Source organism: Acipenser ruthenus, chromosome 18, assembly GCF_902713425.1.
Source record: "Acipenser ruthenus chromosome 18, fAciRut3.2 maternal haplotype, whole genome shotgun sequence".
NCBI classification, from domain to species: domain Eukaryota; kingdom Metazoa; phylum Chordata; class Actinopteri; order Acipenseriformes; family Acipenseridae; genus Acipenser; species Acipenser ruthenus.
In genome coordinates this window covers 16854494-16876617 of record NC_081206.1, presented here as the reverse complement: position 1 = coordinate 16876617, position 22124 = coordinate 16854494, and the positions used below count along the sequence as shown (strand labels likewise).

The 22124-nt window shown below is 40.2% G+C and overlaps 1 protein-coding gene across 2 annotated transcripts in view; it reads right to left on the bottom strand.

Moving 5' to 3' along the window:
- Window positions 1–3973: 3973 nt before the first annotated feature.
- The window catches only part of LOC117421087 (pecanex-like protein 1), a 67171-nt gene continuing 49020 nt past the window's right edge, over window positions 3974–22124 (bottom strand). For both annotated transcript variants that reach the window (XM_058991328.1, XM_058991329.1), the window contains 10 exons: window positions 17104–17357; window positions 15008–15238; window positions 13634–13734; window positions 13218–13368; window positions 11422–11652; window positions 10463–10737; window positions 7815–7996; window positions 7091–7461; window positions 6535–6675; window positions 3974–4897 (listed from right to left, as the gene is read on the bottom strand). In XM_058991328.1, the coding sequence (XP_058847311.1) occupies window positions 4757–4897; window positions 6535–6675; window positions 7091–7461; window positions 7815–7996; window positions 10463–10737; window positions 11422–11652; window positions 13218–13368; window positions 13634–13734; window positions 15008–15238; window positions 17104–17357 (2078 nt within the window). In that variant the 3' untranslated portion in view covers window positions 3974–4756. The remainder of the gene's footprint in view (window positions 4898–6534; window positions 6676–7090; window positions 7462–7814; window positions 7997–10462; window positions 10738–11421; window positions 11653–13217; window positions 13369–13633; window positions 13735–15007; window positions 15239–17103; window positions 17358–22124) is intronic.

The following is a 22124-nucleotide window of genomic DNA, read 5'->3' as shown; positions in this document are numbered from 1 at the left end:
TGTCCCCAGAACAGGGGTTGAGAAGCCCCGATATAAAGGATATATGACAACTCTTGTAGTTTTCTAATACATTTGCACACGACTGTAGATAATTGTAGATAATCCAAGCATTGTGATACAGTTGAAAAGTTGCTGCTGTTTCCTGGTATTTGGGAACATTCTAAATTAATGACTGCACATATGATTGCATGGCTACAGATGCATAACACATTCAAGCGGATCACCACAGGACTAGCAGCTAATGTACTGGACTTGAAAGATACCAGATGTTTATCTACAAAATAATACATCAATCATCTTACCTGATTTTCTCTTCTATTAGCTACATAGGTCTCAAATGTGCAGCTTTAAAAGAAAATGTATTTTAATGTAAAACATTATATCTGTTCCTAATTTAGGTACCAAAAAGTTTCAATTTTCTCTGCCTTTTTCACAGGAAATAGATTTGCACTTTTTGGGTCATGTTACTAGTGCAGTTCAGGGGAAGCATCTGATTGGTTATTGATAGGAAAGAAGCCACTAAATGTGTGGGGACAATTTCACCAGGTGAAATGACCAAGCTCTATCTGAAAACACTGATCTCAGAGAGAGGGTTCTTTAACAGTGCAGTAACAGACACCATGATTTAAAAGCACGCATTGGAGACATATACAACGAACGGACATGTAGAACAGATTAATTGGAATTATTTTGTTAGCTACAATCACTTTAAAAGAAGTGAAGCAAAGGATTTTCATATGCAAAACGGGATCAGTAATAGAATCAATGCATTTAATAAGAGATGATTAAAACACAGCCAAAACTAACATCTTCAATATGTGATTAGAAGTTTTAAACTGGCATTAATGTAATGCCATTACTAATGTGTATAGATGATTTTGCTCTGCATGCTAAGGCTAACTTTAATTGCTGATGCAGACCCCTAGAGATGTTTTCTATACTGGCCTCATTACAGAAACTGCTCAAACTTGCTAGAAGACTGGTAAAATATGCAGGTTACTTCATTAAACAAGCCAAAAATTCAATGAGTGCAAAAAAACAGTATTAAATGAGAAAACCCAGTTCATGGGGTGATAAAGGTATTCTGTACATTGCGGGGGTACAAAGTGTTCCTTAATCCCACAGGAGGGTATTGATATGCTTTGTGGACCTCCAGGCAGATGACTCAGTCTAGCATGGCATATTTGAGCTGGTCAGTCTCCATGCAGAGTTGTGTGTGTGAGGCTTTGTAACTCCACACCAGTGTTTTATCATCATGTATCGGAGTTTCTTTGCAGGTTTCCCTGGTGCTCAAGCAGCTTATTCTGAAGTGCTGAGAAGACTCAAATGTTCTCACGAGAAATGAAAGGAGGAATTCTATGCTGCTTTATTGAACTTCTTCTAATGGCCTCTGGGAATCCCTAAAGAATGCATCTTAAAGGAGTGCCAACCAAGTCTTTACAATCCATTTCTTAGCTCTTCTTATTAACATGATCAGTGCTGCCACACCTCTCCTCTTTTTATTCCCCATTAGCTTTTGTTTCTTTACAATTTTTTCAAAATCAACACTGCATGAACTGCAGAATCTTGGAGAGGTTAAACAACTGATTTTAAAACTAGAACTACTACAACTACTTTATTTTGCATATTAATATTAATATGTAAAATCAACGTCTTTATTGCGTATCCATTTTATGTACCTATGATTAAATAACTATGGTTATTTTCAAAGAACAATGATAAAGGAATTTCACAGCGAGTCCTGTTTCTGAAACTGAAGACCCAAGACACGGAGTCTTAGTTAATATCTCCATTGCCATAAATATGCTACATAAAGAAGTTATTTCTGACGTGTTGTTAGCACTCCATGCTGATCAGCAGATGCTACAAAAAGCACAACCTGTTTGCCTGAAAAGCCTCCTCCCTCATCCATGGAGAGACACTGCCATCTGGTGGACTTTCAGTTATAGAGGTTTCTGTTAACTAAGCAACACTCCACAGAAAAATGCAGTGAACTGACATTCGGAATGAGAAAGTTTGGTGTGAAGCACCAGATCACAATTGGATATATAAAAAGACAAGGAGATAACTACCACATATATGTATAGGGGGCTCGACTTGCAATCACTACATCTCCACCCCTACCTCTCAAGCCAGAGGATCGATAACTTTGAGACACACAAGTCCAATATTTTTCATTATACTGATGGAGGCACTACCCAAAAAGTTAGTTTACTTTGCATATTATATATAAGTTTTTACCTTAGCAATAGTTTTCTGAAAACATGCATTCACCGCATTTTTTAAACATGAACTGTATAAATCTTGTGCACCCACCTGCTGTCTGTGCTTGAATTCAGCCTTCAGTACATGTTCAGTACAAAGACCAGTTTCAGATTTGGTCACTGACATGTTTTGTTGCCCAATCATGTGATAATGTATTTCCGATTGAGGACATGAATCCTCTTGCAACCTGTATATTTCTGTTATTGGATTCCAAGCTGAACACTGCCTGCACTGTTGGGAAGAGAGCAGGAGAGGGGACCTTATGGGGCTTATTGTGTGCTGCCCTAAGCTTGGGACACCACGCCAAGATGCTGGATGGCAGGAAACGTTTTTGTATGGCAGGATGCACATTTAGACAGAGCCTGTGTTTCATTCCCACAAAGGATTCAGAACACTAACACTACTGTCCTGCCGTGAACGTGCAAAGAACTGTCTGGCTTCTTTTTTTAAATTGCGTATCATTTTGTATTTATGGGTTTGTGGCGTAGACAGAATGTCAAATAATTCGTAGTCTGGTTACCGTCTGGGTCGTGCCATTTGAATGTGTCAGACTTCGAATGTATCTGGAAAGGGGTTGTATACCTTGGCTCAAACCACTTACTTACAAGACTGATACATCGCGGTTTTTCTTAAAATTATGGTGTTTGTGTTCTGTTAGTTCTGATAATTTCAGCAAGACATTTGTCAAAGGGGGATCTTATGGTGAAATCAATAGATGTCATTTTTATTTTAAATTTTGTTTGATCTGTATTTTCAGTAATGTAACTACTAAAAAAATCTGGGCTTAGCAGTCTTCTAACATACAGAAGGGTAATGACTCTTCAAATTGGGACCTGATAGGCAAAGACAACAAGCCTTGTAATGACTTGGTTCCTTATTAAAACATCATGACACCTGTTAATTGTGCAATGGGTTGCAGGGCTTTGCTATTTAATGATAATGTTCAATGCATTCTTTGCTTCTGATCAGCAGCTGACCAAATCCAGCTGGGGTGTTCAAACTTGATGCTTTCCTATTAAGCTGGGATATCAGTATCTCTGTCACACTCAATCACACTGTGGTGTCAGCTCAGCTCGTCAGAAACGACTCAAACTAAAAGTGGCTAAACATGTTTCATAGTGTTTCAATGAAGGACCTCAGTCAAAAACGTTATGTATTAAAGTATACTGAGCCCTTGAAAAATAAACCTTGAAAACAAACAAGCCTAACTACTGTAGCCTTCTAAACTTGGCTAATCTATAAGAATAATGGATTCATCTAGATCAACTATAATCATGCACACTTCCTAGTATAACACCAAAAGCTGGACAGGAAATCAAAATGTTTGACTTTATTTCTTTTCTTTCTTTTTAATATATAAAATTAAGTTAAATAAGCTCTGTTGGAAACAGCCCAACAGCATTTCATTTCACGAAGTAACCTTATGGTCCTTTATATAATAATAATATACCTTTGTCGTACGTCCGCCCCACCAATGCAAAAAAAAAAAAAAAGCAAATCAAAAGATATGTAACTAAATGTAAATAACACATGTTCACAGTAATAAATATAAAAAAAAACCTCTTCCTCTTTTTTTTACAACACTAAAATATATATATATATATATATATATATATATATATATATATATATATATATATATATTACACACGCACACATACACACACACACACATATATATATATATATATATATATATATATATATATATATATATATATAATTTAGTGGAAAAGAAACATAGTTTTTCAAGTTAAAGAAAATTCTAAAATACAGAGCGATAATAACACAAAAAGAGAGTACTATAGATGGCAGAATGGTATGCTGATTGCATGTTTTTCATTCCGAAGGCATCTGTAAAATAATGGCAAATTCGCTTTAACAATAAATAATCTTTGTCCGAGGATTACTCAGAACTAGTGCATTGCTGTAAAAACCACCAAAAAAAAAATGTACGAGAGAGAGAGTGTGCAGGATTCTTTAAACATGTTTTGCAACTCTAAAATTAAATAGGAATGACAACAAGAGGGAAAAAGTATATATCCATGACAAAAAGAAAAAGAAATCTCCTGTTTAACTACACCTAACCAATGCTATACGGCATTGGCATAAACATAAACAGTTTAAACGTGCATCACATGAAACCATGACAATCTTTTTTTCTCTTTTTTGGCAAGTCGTTTTCTTGTGTGTGTTTTTCTGGACTGGACTGTAATAAAGGTGTCTGACTGTCACACGGTTATGAGATGCATAGAAATATTCAACTTACAATGAATATGTGTTAACAGGAGTGTAACCTCATGCAGCATATTGTGTTATATAGAGGGAGAACTCCACTTCCCCCTGCAGTGCTCTCCTACAATCTTGAGAAGGGGCTCAGACAGCGTGCTGCCATCCTCATCATCCCACTGCAGGACGACTCTGTCCCGGAGGGCGCTGTGTGAGTGTGCGAGTGTTCTGGTCCTTTGTTCCCCCGTGTCTCTGGGGCAGCTCACACTTCGGCCCCCAGCTCCATGACCCCGCTCTCAATGATGGGTATGAGCTTGTCCTCAATCTGCACCAGCAGGATGGTTTTATCAATGTGGGACCGGCTCCCTGGATCTCTACTGCAAGGCACCCAGCGGTGAATCACCTAGAGACAGACAGACAAAGAGAGACCATTCACAATTAGAAAACCCTTCAGTGCAACAACTGTGGCTTCAAGAACCATACCGACTCCCAGTGAGCTCTTAAACATGCAACCTGTAATGAGCAGAAAACAACTGAAGTGATATGCACTGCCCCTCTATTTTACAGTTTGGTCATGAAATATGTATTTTACTGTATACGGGTCTGTGGCGGAGTGTCCTGCCCCTATTTATTATTATTTGTATTTCTGTTTGCGGCGCGGGTAAAAGCGCCGCGTCTTTTATTATTATATTTAAAAACCCCGTAAGGATGCATGACTGTCAGCTAGTTAAATAATCAGTAGCTGATCAGCCATGCATCCTCACGGGGTTTTTAAATATAATAATAAAAGACGTGGCGCTTTTACCCGCGCCGCAAACAAAAATACAAATAATAATAAATAGGGGCAGGACACTCCGCCACAGGGTCCTTTGCTAATTTACAGTATAAAACTCAAAATCAATATGATGTATTTATCTGTGCTTGCTTCTACCGACAGATTGTCCATACAAACCGGGATACTTGAAAAGAGAACATAAGAACATAATGTAACAAAATGCACGAACGAGAGGAGGCCATTTGGCCTATCTAAGCTCGTCCGGTTCCTGGTAGCTGATTGATCCCAAAACTTTGTCAAGTTGTGTGGTCAAAGGATGTCTGCCTCAACAACATGACTAGGTAGTCCATTCTATACTCTCACCATTCTCTGGTGAAGAAGTGTATCCTTCCCTCTGTCCTAAATCTCTCCACTCCAGTTTCTAATTGTGGGGGGGGGGGGGGGGGGGGGGGGGGATTACCTATAGCTGTTGTAGTGCTTCAGTAAAATATGTATGTGACGGGGTCACCCCCGCCCCTGGGGATGTGTGTGTGTGTGTGTGTGTAATAGTGGGTGATAGGGAGGAAGATAAAATCCTCCCTGCAAAATCACGTGGGAATGTGGCTGGAGCTGTGAATTGAGGAAGTGATTAAATAATTAAATTAAGGCTCCATCCACAGGTGGATAAATAGGGTGAAAATAGAGTGAGATAATTCAGAGTGACCAATTATTATTTTTATTTATTTTCCTCCAATTTGGAATGTCGAATTATGTTTTTTCTCCTCACCGCAGCGAGTCCTCACACAGCACAGACGTTCTGGGGGCGTGTCAGCTTCCTCCAATCTCACAAGCCTAAAGCCAGAATCGCTTTACACTGAGCAATCCAGAGCAGAGGAGGGCAGGCTACCAATCCAAAAGAACAGATATCAGCTCTGCTTTTTATCCACTCTGAATGTGCTTGGTGTCTGGCCAGTAGGGTTCGCTGTTGTGCGATGAGAAGCAATCCCTGACAGTTTCCCCACCCCGGGAGCGTCAGAGCCAATGTGACGCCCCCTCAGGGTCCGCAGCAAAGTTTGGCCTCTTTGCACAGCCTGGACGCGAACTGGCGCTGTCCAACCTGTGTGATTCATCCTGCACTCCCAGCGGCACCGCTTTAGCTGGATGAGCCACTCGAGGACTGCAAACAATAAAATCCTGTGTTTGTCCCAGCTCTACTTGATTTTATTTCGTATGATCTAGTTGTGAGCTCTCCCTTAACCCAGGGTTGTGATTGTTTGCAGACTCACGTGTCCCTCCATGCCCTCCTGTGGGCTCCACTCCCTCCAGCAGCTCCTCCCAGCTCTCAGCCTCACCACCTCGTCCGGCCACTGCAGCTCCTTGCGCTTCGACAGGTTAATGGTGTCCAGCACCTGGCTCGGGTCAATGACCTGCAGCAAAGCACACATTGAGGAGGGCTTATAGCAAGTCGACTAGGAACCCTCCTGTGTAACAACCAACAAGACCAGCTCAATTTCATGAATACATTTCTGAGATTTACAAAGTAAAGGCACACAGTGCTACCTAATTTCTGCATTTTAGATGTAACAACGTGTGGGGTGCCATTTAATAGAAGTGATGTTACTATTGCCTTTAGCTGGTGTTCTTTGATACGACAGACACAAGAAAATGTAATTGCTTCTGTAAAATGTCAGAACATTACATTTCATGGTTTTGACACTGCAAAGCCACACAGGCCCTCTGATTTCAGAACCCAGAGTGTAAACCATTGTACTTGAATACAGTATAAATCACCATTAAAGTAACATCAAGATGACTTTAGTCGTGTCCCTGGCTTCGGCTCACCTGCACCCTGTAGGCGATGTCATCTCTGCGGTGTGTCTCTGGGCCGCCCAGCCCCTCGCTCCCCAGCAGCCCCGCCAGCGCGTGCCTCTTGCAGGGGGGGATGCTGTGGCTGGACAGGCTGGCGGAGGGCCCGGCCGGGTCGCTGCTGGCGGTGGCGACGGACAGGCGCAGCTGGAGGGAGGTGGGCAGGGTGCGCAGGGACAGCTGGCTGGTGGAGGAGCGGCGGCAGGGCTCCAATCCCGTGGCAGAGGTGCGCAGGGAGGAGTGACGGCTGCTGCTGTAGCGGTACGAGGACTGGCTGGCTACCGAGGCCCGGGCTGGGGAGTGACGCACCAGGCCTGACTGCACCGACTGGGAGCTGTGACTGGTGCCTGTGCGGGAGGAGAGGTGGAGAGGGAAGGGGGTCATACAGAGAACCAGTGGGATCCAAGCACTTGCAGTTCATTTTAACACTGTATTTTTACTCAAAAAAGGTGTAGATATAGGAAAAGAGATCTCCACTCAACACAGCAGAGCGCTGTAGTGGTACAGGAAAGAGAACTCCACTCAAAACTGCAGACCAGTAAACTGTTCTATATACCAATATGCCTTTATTTGTATTTATTTTTTAGTATTAAAAATACACTATTTAATTCTGTAAAGTTACTACTTGAAATTATCTATATTTCATAGGTATTTTGAAACACATTGCTGAGCTCCAGTCTGTGTTCAGAGCCGTGCTCACCCATGACGTGGGGCTGGTAGGAGACAGGGGGTGCCAGTCCAGCTGCCCCTCCCTGTGAGATGCCACTCTGTTGTGACTCCACCCCCACCCCATTGCCGCTACCACACGAGACTCCTCCTCCAGCGTCAGACTCCTCGATGTTCCCGCCGCTGTTGCACCCGGCTCCACAGCCTTTCCGCAACCTGCTCGGGAGAGCCAAGCAAGATGTGAGACTTTATACTCTTGTTTTCAGAGATTAAATGTTTCTAAAGCAGTGTAAAGCAGTTCTAGGTAGACCCAACTAAATTTGCCAAAACACACATAAAAAAAACTATTCTTTAAAGTTCTTTATAAATGATTTTTTCTCAAATACAATTACTACTTATTCCCTTAGCAATAATATGGAGAAATGGTGAATAAAGTTTCCATCATTAACAAACCTTAAGACAAGTCACATAACCTCAATATGACAGACATATTAGGTGAGAGGTCTATGCCAAGTTCACCGACACATTTACCATCAAGTGCTCATATTAGGGATCCAAGTGGGTTATGATCAGTTTGGTTTTTTATCAATTCTTTCAGCCCTTTTTTGAAGTCCAGTCTTTTTTCGGTAAAATCTAAACCATTTTAAAATTGAAAAACCTAACTAAGTTTGTGCAGCCAATAGAACGGGACATACCATTATTACACACATGTTGTTTTTATTTAACTGACAAAAAAGCTGAATACAGTGCACTGCTCATAGTAATGTACTATACTAAGACACAAAGAATAATAATAATAATAATAATAATAATAATAATAATAATAATAATGGTATTAAGAGACATTCAACTTTATTTTTTATTTTCCTGGTACCCTCGTTATCGCTTGTAAGTGGCAAATCACGTCTGGGTAGAACTGCAGTTCATGGTTCTCGAAATAGAAATTATTTAAATCAACATGTTGGCTTCAACGCAATAGGTATTTTCCAGCACTTTCAATTCCTTTCTGATGAGAAAAAAAAATCAAATTTAGCTAGAACTCAGGCCTGTCGCCAGCCTCCAAAAAACAGTTACTGTTTAAGATGCTGCTTTATTATAGCCCATTACAATAATACATATGACTCCATGGATAAGACCCTTACACTTGAATTTCATCAATATGCCAATTGAATGCAGTAAAGTAATCTGATAAACTGAACTAATTTCAATACATGCACAGAAAATTAAGTTACCTTAATAAAAACAAAGTGACCTGCTCACTGGAGCATCCAATTTAAAGCATCTTCCAGATATTTGCATTACGACTCCAAGCAGTAGGCTAGCACGCCCCTTTGAATCCAGGTGCTTCGTGAGCACAGTCCCGCAAATTACTATCAAGTTGGTCCACATAGCATTTCTTTCAATTGTTATGCAACTTCGCCCAGTTTACTGCTTATTCCAGTTTCACAATGGCTCGGGACCTCAATTAACATTTATTTTCTTTCAATAAATACCTTTGGCTGTTTTATTTTAATTATTAGGTCAAAATGAAGCCTAAATTAGAAACCTACTGAGGGCTGTCAAAATCAATCAGGTAAGTCATAACTTTTGACTTCTGTTGCTATATTAAATTAACCCTTTGCGGTCCATTTATTAATCGCGCGTCAGGCATGTCAGGTCTAATTAATTTTCACACGCGCAGTTAATTTTAGACGCGCTGTTTAAAAGTATTTTTTTCCACAGTCAAACGGGTTTAAATGGCCCTGCATATCAACAAAGCACTCACTAGGCATCTCCAGCCCCGCCCCACCCTTTCGTTCGCTATCGCTTTCACCTATGTAAGAAATAAATAATAATAATAATAATAATAATAATAATAATAATAGTCGTACATACCGATCGATCATCTCCTGATCACTCGTTTTATCACCAAACTCCTCAATAATGCGATCCAAGTCATTATTTTATTACTATAACATCTCAAAAAAGCTGTGCAAATGTCCGTGTTTTCTGTGCGCTGATTCAGTCAGCCAACTTGTTTACTTACGACCACCCCGTTATCTGATACCAGATACCATGTATGAGATACGCCTTTTTTTTTTTTTTTTTTTCGAATTGTCTCGGCTCCTGTCGCTCCCACTCGGCAATTGAATGGTTTTCTCTGCTTTTTCCGGAGAAAAAACGACTAGAAACCCGTTTTTTGCGTTGCTATAATGATGTCGGACCCAGTCCGACAAAGGACCTTTGAGGAATAATTGCAATGTCGGACCCAGTCCGACAATGGACCGCAAAGGGTTAAGGGATGGTAATATGAACTGCCTACATGCAGAAAAGTGGGTGATGAGCTCCCAAAAATGCCACCAATGCATTTTCATTGTACATCAAATTTGGTTTCGGTTTGGTTTTATCTTTTGTAAAATAATGGGCTGATTGTTCTTGTACGAGACCCATGATCATATCCAACCCAGAAAAACATATAATACAGCAGACTACAGAGAATGAAGCCAATATCTCAAAGGGTTAGGTCTTTGTAATCAAAAAGGCGCAAGATATACTATATGGCAGTCATATTAGGTCGTAGGTCAAAATGAAGGGTGCAGTTAGATTTTGCCCAGGGAATTTCTAGAACACTGAAAATATAAAAAGTCTGCATGGTCAAATTTTTGAGGTATAAGCAGTGTTAGCACACGTCTCCCTCTGTACCTGTGCCAGGTGTTGACGACAAAGTTGCGGATATTTCCGATGCTGATGGCTCCCCCCATGATGTCCCGCAGCTGGCTGTGGGAGTTGCAGTAGGAGGTGGTGAGGGGGGACACGTAGATGGGGTACCCGATGGGCTGGTCGCAGGACGAGTTGATCATGTTGCGCAGAGCCTGCTTGGCGTTCTGGATGCTGCCACGCTCAGGGTTGCGGTTCCGCAGGAAAACCAGCTCCTGCTGCTGCCCGGCCCACAGCCCGCGCACGCACTCCTTATTGACCTGGAGAGAGAGAAATTCACCCCTGTAACAAACCTGCCCCTTATTTCCACTATCACATGAAACACAGGTGGCAATACTTGTAAATGTATCTCTACATGTTTGCTTACATGAACTGTACCCTGTTATCCTTAAACTTGAAGAAAGTATTTGAATTGTTGACTTACCTAACAGGGTACAGCATTCACATCTTAAAATAAGACAGCGGTTAATTTACACTAAAGCCTTAACAGTATACAATTACCAGCAATATCATTTAGAATTAAATATAAATTGCACATTTTTAAAAGAGGAAGAGAGAGAGAGAGAGAGAGAGAGAGCGCACCTGCCCGTCCTTAATACACAGAGAAAAAAACATCTAAACATCTCTCCTTCCTACTTACATATCATTAAAGACTGGGTTACAGCAGAAGAATAAAACTTTGTTTTAAGAGAATTAAGAACTAAAATGATGACGATAAACTAAAATGTTCCTTAACTTTTTTTTAAGCTCCAGACAACAAGCTGCTTTTAAATTTGACCCTTATACTTATCCCCTGGTATAGCCGCAGCATAGGTACAGACCTGTGCAACATTGCTATAAGACAGCAGTACTGAGCAGCCCCACCTGGTTTTTCTCCTGACATGCTGCTTTGCCTGCCTGCCTGCCTGCGTGCGTGCGTGCGTCCGTGCGTGCATGGTTCTCACCTTGATAACACGAAAGCTGAGGTAGCGGCGGTTCAGCATGATGATCTTGTACTCGTTGGTGCCCTCATCCATGACATGGCGCAGTGCCAGCAGGGACGGGGCATTGGAGAGCACCGCGCTGCGCCAGGCTGGGTCCCCCTCGTGCGCGATCACCAGGGTCTGCTCGTGAGTCGAGATCGCTTCAAACAGCACTGCCGGCTCCTCATACTCATCCGGGGAGGTGAAGTGATCCTGGGAGAGCGAGAGCCAGAGGGAGAGTTCAGGACCAAACCACAGCAATAACACTTGCTGTATATATCGTCCTTCAAGCACAGGAATTCCAAGATGCTTATGAAAGTAGTTCCTACAAAGCTACATTTAAGCTAAAGACAAATCCTAACTAAAAAATTAACCGGTCTGCTGGGCATGGCAGTGCTAAGGCTTTTAGCAGACCAGTTATTATTGGTTAAAATGTGTGTAGTCAGGATTAGCAAACACAGATCTCTTGGGTTTGCTAATCTAAGACTTCCACCAGCAACCCCTCTCCTCTGATAAACTACTGAAATTACACACATTTTAACGAATAGATGAATGTATGAGGTTCTTCCTTATGTTTGTGCATGGTTTCAATTAGGAAAAAAGCTTAAAAAAATAAATAAATAAATAAAATCGCCCTCTATTACTATTCAGTAGTGGTGTAAAATAACACTTAAATCACAATACATAGCACAGTATGCAGGTCATGGCACATTTCATATTACAGGATATGAGCAACTTGAAGATGTATAGTGGATAAAATGGTCATTAAAGTTAGACTGTGTTCAGCCCTGGTTTGGAGCGCTGTTTGACGCAAGTGCTTGACTTCTTCAATTTTCTTTTAGTATAAAAACAAAATGAATGACTTTCCCTTGGTAAAGTGCTGCCCCAAACACTCAATCATAAACTGAAAATACAAGGCCGTTCGCTCACGTTTCAAGTGAAGAAGTCAAGCAGGCAAACACCTAAGCATTATTTCTTTTTCTTTTTGTTTAAACACTAATGTAAGCCTTGGCCGATATGCTTGTCTACTCAGTCAATATGGGCCCTGTTGCATCTGATATTATGATGGAGACTTGCTAATTGATAAAGCTAAGGCTGTATTTATTTCACGGTTATCACATATTTCACAATTTCAGTGAAATGTACCCATTGCTGAGTAATGTGTAGTTCCCTGTGAATAATTCCCATTTCAAAAAGCATAGTGTAAATATTCATTTTTTTAACACTTAAATAATTACAGCAAACATTTGCCTTCTTGACACACTACCTGTTACACTGCATTTAGGAATCAGGCAGCCGGTTTAGTTTGCTTCCGGTAAATGAATACACTGCATAGAGCTACACAATTTCTTTAAAATGTTTTCAATGAAAAAGACACCAGCTGCATCAAAGATCGGAAAGATTTTGGCTAAAGATTGCTCTGTCCAGTGCAAGAAGGGAACAATTCAGGTGTCTTGTTATTTTTACATTCATCATGTTTTTATTTTGTTTGATAATAGAATGTCTTTAGAAGGTGGATATAAAAAACTAAATATTGTACAATTTAGAATTGACTGTTTTTCAGGTAAGCATTTAAATATTTAGGGACATTTGTTGTGTAATAACTAGAGAAAATGATCGATTTTGAATGTGACAAGGCTATTTTTTTCTGCTTAAATAAATGCTATGTTTAAATCTTGAAATATCTTGAAATACCTATTTTTATAACATGAAATAAGTCTATTTTTACAGTGAGAAAATACAGCCCTAGCTATAGCTGTCAATGATGATGCAGCTACCTGGTGCAGTTTGAGAGACATGCGTATCCCCGGCACCACCACTTTCTTGAGGAGCTCCATGTCTGCGAATATCCACTCGTCCCGGACCGAGGAGATGCGGAAATCTCCCTTGAAGAGAGCGTGGAGGCCGTACAGGAATGACTCGAGATTACTGCGGAGAAGCACACCAACAAAACAGAGTTACTCTGCGCCCGTGATCACACGTCGAGGAATGCTTCAAGATAAGACGTTCTTACAATCATTATTTCCTAGCACCACATTATCACTGGGCCCCTTGCATTAAAATCATTTCACTTTTCTACATTAAAACATACACCTAATCGCCTCCGGTGCTATAGTGCATTAATAATCCAGTGGTACCATGAAGCAGAGATTTAAACTTGCTTCATCTGTTACATAAAGGCAGGTAGTGCTACCTGGACATGTGGTGAGAGGCGGTCCCCAGAGCTCTTCTCCCCAGCACACACAGCCCGTAGCACAGAGTCACCACAGCAGAGTCCTTGTCTGAGTTCAGAGGCTGGGAAAGAGCACACAACACAAACAGTCAGATTGTGAATGGGGTTATATAGCGTATGTCAGCACCAAAAAAGCACAAATTCAACTATTTCAACAACACCAACGACAACATTTCTCAGCATGTCCAGATGCTGATCAAAAGTACCCTTGTCTAAGTTTTCAAAATGGTTGTAGAAAACAAACAAAAAAACACATTACACTTATGTTTTTTCTGGTTATGTAAAGTCCAGTTCTGATTCCATCAGTTTCTAGAATCATATCAGATTTTAGAAGACATTTAGATCCAAAGGAGCAGATTTAAAACGGATGATCCGAGATATTTTCCTAGGTTTCTGTTTCAGACCAAATTGATATTCGTCCCGGTTTTGCTATTGAATTATTTTTTTTGTATTAAGTACAAAACTGCATATTAGGTTGTGTTAGCATCATTCAAAAATAAAATAAACAATTATATGGATCGCTTTGTTTAAATCATTCTGATTATGTGTATACCATATATTTAAACGGTAAAGCGGATCTCATTTTTAAATCTGGCTTTTTGTACATTTAACATGTGTTGACTATATGACAATATAAAGAAACCAATTAGTTGTTACGATTTTTAAACTATTACTGTGTTATTATATAATGTTATTTTAACGGCTTCAGAGTGGGAAAAAAAAAAGTCAGTTTTTCACTGTGGAAATCTGGACAGTGCGAGAAATTTGGTCAAACACCAAAGCCGAACTGGACAAAACTCACAAAACGCACTTTTCTTAAATTACTTTGTTTAATGCCAACAGTAGGAGAGCCGTGCAGAATTGGGTGAACTGCATTATTCTCCTACTGTAGGCATTCAATACTTGCATTAATTACATTAGTGAAGTGCTCCCCCAGTGCTTTCTTCCACAGCAATACGCAAGAATCTAAAACATGCTACATTAAAAACCGGAACAATACATCAATAGCTGCCATCTTTCAATAAGCCTTGCACTACATTGTAAACATCCGGTTCACACACCATATAAAACTAACACTTGAAACTGCATTGTGAACAAAAAAGGACAAGGACCAAAAAAACAAACTTTACTTTGCATCCAAACAAACTCGGTCCCTTTGTTCACAGAGAAGTATGAACAGCAAGCACACTGGTACATTGTTTCAAACTAAACGAACCAGAACAGTGTCTGTTTGAAACTCACTGTGAATGCAGCCTAAGAACGCCTATCCTGTCATTTTTATTGCAGGACCTGTAACTGAGCCTGCAGCCCAGCAGCCGTTGCTCTGTGCATTACCTTCACCCTGCGGGAGGCACAGTACTGGATCCAGCCCAGGTAGATCCCGCAGAAGCTTTCTCTGGAGATGCCGGCGAGCCTGTGGTCGTAGTCCTCGTCTATGTTGGGGTTGAAGGTAGGGTCCACGTCCACATAGCCACGGTCCCGGCAGCAGCGCAGTCCCTCTTGCACACTCTCGCTAGACAGCCATTCCTCCAGCTTTGTGGAGGCCATAACGTAGTAGATGATCCCCTGGTGGGAGGAGAGCAGGGGAGGGGTGAACACAGGGGCAGAGGAAGAGGGGCTGGCAGACACAGCTACCTGCCTACTCAATACTTGGATGGGTCAGTTTGACACCATTTTATATATTAAAACCAAGATAGCAAAAGAGTTTATTTACATAATCTTTAACATTACCAAGTTTTACTACAATTTAATTTCTCTAGATCAGTGGTTCCCAACCTTTTTAATGTAGGGACCACCTTGGGTGTTTGGATTTTTCCCACGGACCACTTTTTTCACAACAGCATTTTCAAACTAATTTGTATGTGTAAATGCATATGTAGAAAGTAAAGTATTTACATAACGTACCTAACTTAATGAGATCCCTGGGCTTGAATCTTCGCTACCAGTTAATTAAGCAAAGTTGAACACTGCTAATGGCAAAGTTTCTGTTTCTTTTGTTTTTTTTTCACATTCTGAATGTGTGTAGATAAATGGCATCTCAATTGTGAAGGTTTAAGAGCTTCGTTTGACAAAACCTCCTGAAAGAAATAATGCACTGGGGCTTTGGTTTGTCCTCAGATCCAGTACATGTAAATATTCTGGATTGTATTTGTGACACGAAGGCTTCCTTTTCTTAGAAGGTGGTTGAGATTCGTCAGTTCCTGTTTTGGTTAATGAGTGTCAAGAAAAGACTGAACACATTTCCAGAAGTAGTTTTAAGCCAATTTCCTTTTGGAATATAGTCTTGGAAGATATTATACCTGGCTGAATAAAGCCCTATAATAACATGAAGCTGAAATCGATTATTCCCACTACTGTACAGTTCACAAGTCAAGCAACAAATATAGCCTGTTTTTGTTTCACATTAACTTCTTTACTATACAGTTAACCTCTCCAAAAACATATAATATGGAAATAATAGGGATATTCCTATAACCCTGGCAACACTGTTGCACATATTTTAAAAATGAAAAGTACTAAAACTGTGATTTTTTTATTTTTATTTTATTTTGTCATTCCAACAGAGTTATGCGGAGCAAAAAGGCTGGAGACTATTTTTTTTTTTTTTTCATAACAGTGAACCAGTCGTAGAATGACAGCACAGATTAGAAAGATGTGCATTTACATGAATGCTAGATGTGCATTTACGTGAATGTGCCTTCATAATGCATAACAGTTATTTTGTTAGTATTTGTTTCACGTTTGAAAGCCATTTCAGTTAATGGCTATTCTGAAGACAATGCATGGTATTGCTTCAAAAGGGAGCCAATATAAATTATAAACACACCTGTATTAAAATAAAACAGATAACAGATGGGGAGGGGGTGCAAACTGCATACATATTTTATAATTACATATAATTTGGTTAAAGCTGTTTGTTGTGTTGCTTAGTAATATATATTGTAGTAGTACAACATGTGATTGTGTAGAAATGGGTTTATGCAAGAACTGCTGAACCAAATCTTGGGAGTTGTTTGTGGACCACATGGAGTAGTGTCACGGACCACAGGTTGGGAACCACTGCTCCAGATATAAAAGAGACAGATACATAAAACACAATTCTGGTGGTCCTATAACTTGTGCTAAAGAATGTCAATTGAAATTCAATAAGTGCTAGATATAAAGTAAATACTTTGGCTGTGCATATGTTTGGACCCCATTTATCCTGCTACAACAAAGCACAGCTGTGTTTCCACTGCAATGAACCCCATTCTAAACCCCATTCTTGATGAGCACCGTGCTGTTCTAATGACTGCTCTCCCCTCCCTCTGCAAGCAGGCTCATTCAGGTGTCAGTATTCTCAGGGCAGGTTGAGTGAGCACACAGGGCTGAAAACAGGATAAGAGCTCACAGGCACTGATGCTCAGTGTGACAGTGGCGCTGGGAGTTACCTTGACATAGTATGTAGTGAGGATACGGCGCAGGTCAAACACCTGCAGCATGGAGGCGGCGCTGTTGTCGGTGATGCTGTACCCCTCCAGCACGTACTTGGTGACCAGGACCTCCCAGGCCAGCCAGCGCTGCCCAAAGGCTGCATTGAAGGACAGCACGTGAGGGAGGTGCCCTGGCTCACAGCAGCAGAACCCCTCGTCCTCCTCCACCCCCTCTGTGATCGCCTCCACCTCACGCTGCTGGCAGTACGTACCTGAGGACAAGGGGGAACTGGTCACTCACTACCCACTCTCTGTGACTCTCACGGCTACACAGAACCCAGCCTCTGCTCTCTCTGTAAGATATCCCAGCAAGGACAACCACTGGCCTATCCTGGTCAGTGCTTATTCTCAGGTGGTAAGGCTGGTTCAAGAGGTTTAATGCTAAATTTGCAGTCAATGAATTGTTGTCTACACTCAAATTAATATACTTGCAGTAAACATGTCCCCTTTTTTTTAGAGCTCTCATTCAAAACGTGGACCATTATGTACTATCATTTAATTTTTTTTTCCCCCCAGACTGGTGAAGTCCATTTAACCTGTGTTAAGACCCCACCTGCTGCGCCTGAGTGAATCTACAGTGTAGTGGCAGGATAAATGGGCAATTCAAAGTGAAAGTCTGGAAAACTAAACATAGAATGTGACGATAGGTAAATGTGTCGGTGCTTGTCTATATATTACTTGTTTTACGTAAACAAAATGATTACGTAACATTGGGATTGTCGTGGCAGGGGTATAAAGCTAGCACTGTTGCAGGACGGGAAAAAAAAAGTGTGTTGTAGTGTGCGGGAGATATGGTTGAGCTGAGCAAGAGAGAGACAGGGAAAGAAGAAAGTTTTGAAAATATGGCGGCACGCTACTGAGGACAACAAGTAGCTGTGTTTTGTTTGTTTTTTCAAGTATAGCTGTTGGATGTTTTACAGAAAATAGTAAAGAAAAATAACGAACTATTCGAGTGAGCTGTGTTGCAGAATTGCGGTGAGAGCGTGTGGAACCTGGGGAGACGTGTTGCTGCTGAATCTACATCGGGTTTGAGAAAATAAACTTTTGTTTATAGTTTTCCTGATATGGATATTTGCATTTTTATCGAACTGTCTTGGCTGTTTCGTGCTGATTCTTTATTGCGGTGGAAGGGGAGAGCGTACTACTAGTTTTATTGCTCTTAAACTAATGGACATTTACTGGGATTTGTTCTAAACACCGATGCACTTTATTTCTGTTTCTTTCATTTCTCCTGCTTCTTTGGAAACGTGCTGGAACTCTTGTGCACCATTTAGTTAATATATTGTTTGTTGGATGATATACTATATAATTGTAAATTGTTTTCCTGTATTGCAATGCATTGTAACCTTACTTGTTATGCTATATAGTTTTATTATTTCTATATTTGCATAGCATAAATGGGCCATTGACTCTAGTTTTATCGATTATTGCAAGTTAAGAATAGTGTCAGTTAAGGACAAATTAAACAATATAGCATAATGGATGGTTTAAATCATGATTAATGGATCACTTAATTTTGAAATTTAAATGCTACTTATGATTTTTAATTGATGATTAACTAATCTATTATTGCTAACTAATTAAAATGCTATGTAATATATTTATTAGTTACATGCTGTGCAATATCTGAATGCTGTGCAATATCTAACAATGCTGTGCAATATCTAACAATGCTGTGCAATATCTAACAATGCTGTGCAATATCTAACAATGCTGTGCAATATTTAACAATGCTGTGCAATATATTTGTTGTTGGTGTTCGTATAACCAATTAATAGTGTGATTGGTTAATTGATGTAATTAACTAGTACATTTCTTTGTTAGTTTACGGTCAGTAACCAAGAGGCCTGCTTGATATTTGTAGAGTGTAATAAATGCTTGAGGATTGCATGGTTCCTCAATGCTTCTTCTCCTAGCTGTTTACCTTTTTTCTGTCCTGTTTGTTAATTATTTATTTCAATTACATAGTGTTTCCCTGGGTATATATAGGGTGTAGTGGTGTCACATATGGAAAAGTGAATTACTATGTCCTAGTAGCGGTTTGGTGACAATTAAATATGGTAGATTATGCATTTGCCTGGCACCCCAGATAGCCAACCGTTACAGAATTTGGCACCCCAGATGGGACCCTTGAACCTGACGTTTTGAATAATAAAAAAAAAAAAAAAAAAAAAATGTAATTAGTTATATTTGATTGTAATTATGGCAACAGGATATGGTAAATGGTCGGAGAAGGAGCTGACTCTAGTTGGAGGAGAAAAGTTAATTGATTCTGTTAAAGTGGGCGAATCTCTCTCTAGGCTAGATAATAGCGACTCCTTAATTGATAGTGATTTGGATATTTCAGTGAATGCACCACCTTTAGTACCTTTGCCTATGGGTGTCACAGGTATTAGTCAGGTGGAGCTTGTAACTTTAATTCATGCTGTGGAGGGTATAAAAAATGCCATTAAAGAAACTCAAGTGCTTCAGGAGCATTGGGTGCAGTCACAAAATGAAGAGGTTAAAGAAACAGGAAATATAAGAGGAATTAAAATGGAATATGGAGCAATTGCAGCGGGAGTTGCAGGAGGAATATCGCACTGTTTCAAGTACTTTACAGGTATCTGTGCATCAAGTTGCAACAGAGCTGAGTCAGTTAAAAGCTCAGATGGGGGCTGAGATGTTGATTTTAAAACAGGAAGTGTTGGGAAAAATTGATCTTTTGGTTGAGTATATTAACCGGGGTCAGGTTGATTTGAAAAAACAATTAGAAACTTTTAAGCCGTCTCTGCCGATCGTTGCACTCCCCACTCCAAGTACTCTGTCAGAGGTGTCTGGTAACGCTGTATCATCTATTACAAAGAGAGAAAAAAACCTTCCAATTAAGTTGACTTTTCCTACTTATGGATGTCCGGAAGATGATTCCGATCCATTATTGTATCTAGCGAAATGCAAAGATTACTTGGCACTAAGACCTATGGCAGATGGAGAAATTCTTGCAACTCTCCGAAGTGTCCTACATGGAACTGCGAGAGATTGGTGGGAGATTACCAGAACACAAGTGGTTAGTTGGCAAGAGTTTGAAGAGCGTTTTCGAGCAGCATTTCTTTCTGAAGATTATGAAGATGAGTTACTGGAAAGAATTAGAACTAAAGTACAATTAGAAAATGAAAATATAAGGGATTTTGCTTTTTCTTATCAGGCCTTGTGCAAAAGATGGAAACCCAGTATAACTGAGATTGAAGTACTGAAGCTGATCCTGAAAAATGCAAATCCATGGCTTGTCAGTCAACTGCGTGGACGGGTGACGAGCGTTGAAGAACTGGTACGGTTGGGGGGACAACTTGAAAAGGATAGACAAAATCAACAGGAATATGAGAAAAAGAAAATGGCTATTTCTATGAGTTCTAATATGAATTCCTCTAAAGTGGATAATAAAGCAGCAGTGAGAGCAAACCAGCCATCCAGTTATTTGTGTTGGAGATGCAATGGATGTCATTCTCCAGGTCAGTGTCCTCAGTATAAGAATCAGACTGCACAGAATTTTCAGAATAAAACTACTGCTTTTCATAAATCAAAAAGTGGTAGTTTTGGAAAGGAGACCACATTGTCAGCTGTGGTTGAAGATTCACAAGTAGCAGGGAAATCTGTTTCTTGGAAGAAGAAAATAGAACAAGGTCATCCTGAAAAAATTACTTTGCGCCAATTGGTTGTACCAGTAACTGTCTCTGGATGGATTGGGAAAGCTATTTTGGATACTGGAGCTACGTATACCCTGATTAATGAAAAACTTTGGAAAGAGCTTAAGCAGCCACATGACATGCTGCAGACTCAAGATAAAGTGACTTTGTTTTTAGCCAATGGTGAAGAAAGCTTACCTTTGGGTTATGTAAACCTTGCATATCAAATGCATGGGTTCAGATGGACTTTACCTACTTTAGTTTTGTCTGAATCACAATTGGCCTATGCTCTTGTATTGGGACTGGATTTTGTTACCCTTACAGGACTTGTGATTGATGTGAGAAGTCAGACATATAGCTTCCCCTATGATAAGAAGCAGCAGATGTTCTCTTTCCAGCCAGGAGGGGGATCTCTAGCAAGTTGGCTTCCTGTCTCTGAAGTTGAGGATGGAATACGAGTTTGTACCTCATTGTACACTACGATTTCACCTTATGGGGGAATTTTTTCTGGGACGCTAAAGACCGAGTCTCTTTCTCTTGAAGATGTTATCAGCCAGGTGATACAAAATGCCGACCTGTTGGGAACTGATGCTGAACAACTGCACCAGTTATTGTGCAATAACACGAAAGTCTGTGAAGTTAAAATTGGTAAAACATCCTTTGTTAAACATAAAATTTGCATAACTAATGAAGCTGCTATTAAACAACGACCTTATCGCTTGTCTATTGCAAAGCAGAGAGTGGTTCAAGAGCATGTCATGGATATGTTGGAGAAGGGTGTAATTGAAGAATCTAGTTCTGCTTGGGCTTCCCCTATTGTCCTTGTGTCAAAGAAAGACGGTTCCCAACGTTTTTGCGTGGATTATCGGAAACTAAATGCCAGAACCATTGATGATGCTTATCCTTTACCAACAATTGGGGAAATCTTGGAATCACTTTCTGGAGCGGGAATCTTTACAACTCTGGACTTAAAGAGTGGTTATTGGCAAGTGGAAATGGATCCAGACAGTAAAGACAAAACGGCTTTTGTGACCCCTTTTGGACTGTATCATTTTAGAGTTATGCCTTTTGGATTAAAAAATGCACCTGCCACCTTCCAAAGATTAATGGAAAGAGTCTTGGGAGATTTAAGAGGGAAAATATGTTTTGTATATCTTGATGATGTTATAATCTACTCGGCAACTGTTGGACAGCATCTTCAAGATATTCAGGCTGTTTTAAATCAATTGGAAGTTGCTGGACTTACTTTAAATTTAAAGAAATGCCAGTTTTGTAAACAGCAAATTAAATTTCTGGGTCACATTGTAACTCGGAGAG